The 1,968-nt window shown below is 44.3% G+C and overlaps 1 protein-coding gene across 1 annotated transcript in view; it reads left to right on the plus strand.

Annotated features, from left to right (window-relative positions):
• The window catches only part of CDRT1 (CMT1A duplicated region transcript 1), an 11,789-nt gene that overhangs the window by 9,443 nt on the left and 378 nt on the right, over positions 1-1,968 (plus strand). The window contains exon 11 of the mRNA XM_009326373.1: positions 1,468-1,641. Within this exon, the coding sequence (XP_009324648.1) occupies positions 1,468-1,641 (174 nt within the window). The remainder of the gene's footprint in view (positions 1-1,467; positions 1,642-1,968) is intronic.

Raw genomic sequence — 1,968 nt, forward strand, 5'->3', positions numbered from 1 at the left:
TCGCAGCTAGGTAGGACAGTAATTCTTCAAACAAGTGCACCTAAGATAAATGAATGGATTAAACAAAAGGTAGGGTGCTTTAGATCAGTCAAATAAACAGGACAAGTGCTCAGCTCTAGCTATAAGGCTTAGTCCTCTGGTATCTAGGATTTTTATTGTATCCTTATTCTATTTTTGATTTCTTGATCAGGTGTAGGAGATTTCTGCGCAAAATTTATTCAAGTAGTTGGTATTTAATCAATAGCAGTAACGCAGAAAATTGTTTAAAAAAAATTATATGTAAATTGTCTCAGCCAGCAAAGACGTGGCAACCTGAAACTTGAAAATGAGATAGTACTGAGATCACAAACGTAGTCTGTGGCCGTATGGCATTTGGCTCCTTAAGTTAGTTTTTCTCAGGTTTTATATTCAGAATCTGTTGGGATCTGAAACTTTAAGACATACTCTGACATCTTACTTCAGAAGAGCTGTACCGATTGAAAGTCTCTAACCCCAAACTCCTAGTGTTTGTAACTAGGACGCAGGGTCATATGTACGTGAGATGAAACAGTTCCAAATTCTGTGAATGAGGAACAAGCAGGAATTTTCATTAGTTTGTTTTGCTGTATTCTGCCTTTCTGCACTGTAACTTAATGTTCTCTAAAATACATTTCTAGAGGGCAGAAGTTTCAGTTAACCAGTCTGGAAAAACAGAATTTTATTGCAAAGCAATGATACGTGAGCAGCATGACACCGCAAAGCAAAGTGACAAATGACTCGCTATGGCAGGGCCACGGGACTGAGTGTCTTACGCAGTCTGTGTCATAATCCCCGTCTAGTTCCTAGTCAAGGGCATCATCACACAATCCATCTTGATGTCTGTCATACAGTGCAGGTCACTCCCTACATCCCTTGAGGCAGCAAGGCTAGGCTATGAAGCATGTCTTGTGATTTCCAATTCAAGTGCAGCTCTGAGTAGTAATGGTTCAAAGTGGTTCTCAGGTGTTGGCTACATCAAAGATTTCTACCAGGAACTGACCTGTCTTGAAGCCTTTTCCCAAAGCACAAACTGTAGGACAAGAAAGGGGCGCATGGGGAGAGGTGGTGGGGAACCTCATTCCTTTTAGAAACCATAGTTTCGGACAAGGTGGGTACCAAACCATCCACACACAAATACAACGTATGTTACAGAATCTGACTCTAGTTTGACCCATAGTACAGGCTATGGCAAGGAACGCTTCTCAGTTAACCGGGACAGAATTACCTCCGATGTTGGCAGTGTCACTAGTGAGGCCAAGGAAGAGCAAACTGAAATGGGCACCGTTGGCTTGTAGCTTCCTACGCTGCCTGTTCTGTAAATAAACCTGGACTGTCCACGTGCCTGTCAATCCAGCACCCATCCCTGGCCTTACTCAGAGTACTACCCTGCCAACAGCGATCGCAAAAAACTATCCTCAACTTCACGTCTTGTTTTATTTTTGGAAACAGATGGCAAATCTGAACACGGGCCTTCTCTCTACGTACCTGCACGTCCTGGCAGGGCAGAAGCCACTTTGCAGCATGAAAAGAGAAGAGGCCCAAGTTGTCCAATGTCCCCCGACAAGTTCCTCTTAACTGTCAGCATGCTGCAGAACGCCTGCAGGTCAGCCCTAGCCAGCTCCGGTATTAAGCACGCTGCGAAAGTCAGGGAAGCATGGGAACCTCCATGGGAACATCAGCCACGCCGCCCCAAAAAGGTGCAAATACACAAAACCTCTCTTCAACGCAAAAAAGATCAGGCAGCCCAGCTCCAACATGTGAGATTGCACAGTGATTCTCTGACTATGAAAAGAATTTCTATACCCTTTGAAACCAAAATGCTGCAGCTCAAGCTCAAAAACTCTTTGCATGGACCTGCTGTGAAATCCTCCATCCCTGCTCCTTCTGTTGTACGTCCCAAGACTTGTTGTGGTTTGCTGCGAGAAAAGCAAGCTCACAGTGGTCATGGTA

This window comes from Pygoscelis adeliae, unplaced genomic scaffold (genome assembly GCF_000699105.1).
Source record: "Pygoscelis adeliae isolate BGI_AS28 unplaced genomic scaffold, ASM69910v1 Scaffold61, whole genome shotgun sequence".
Classification (NCBI taxonomy): Eukaryota; Metazoa; Chordata; class Aves; order Sphenisciformes; family Spheniscidae; genus Pygoscelis; species Pygoscelis adeliae.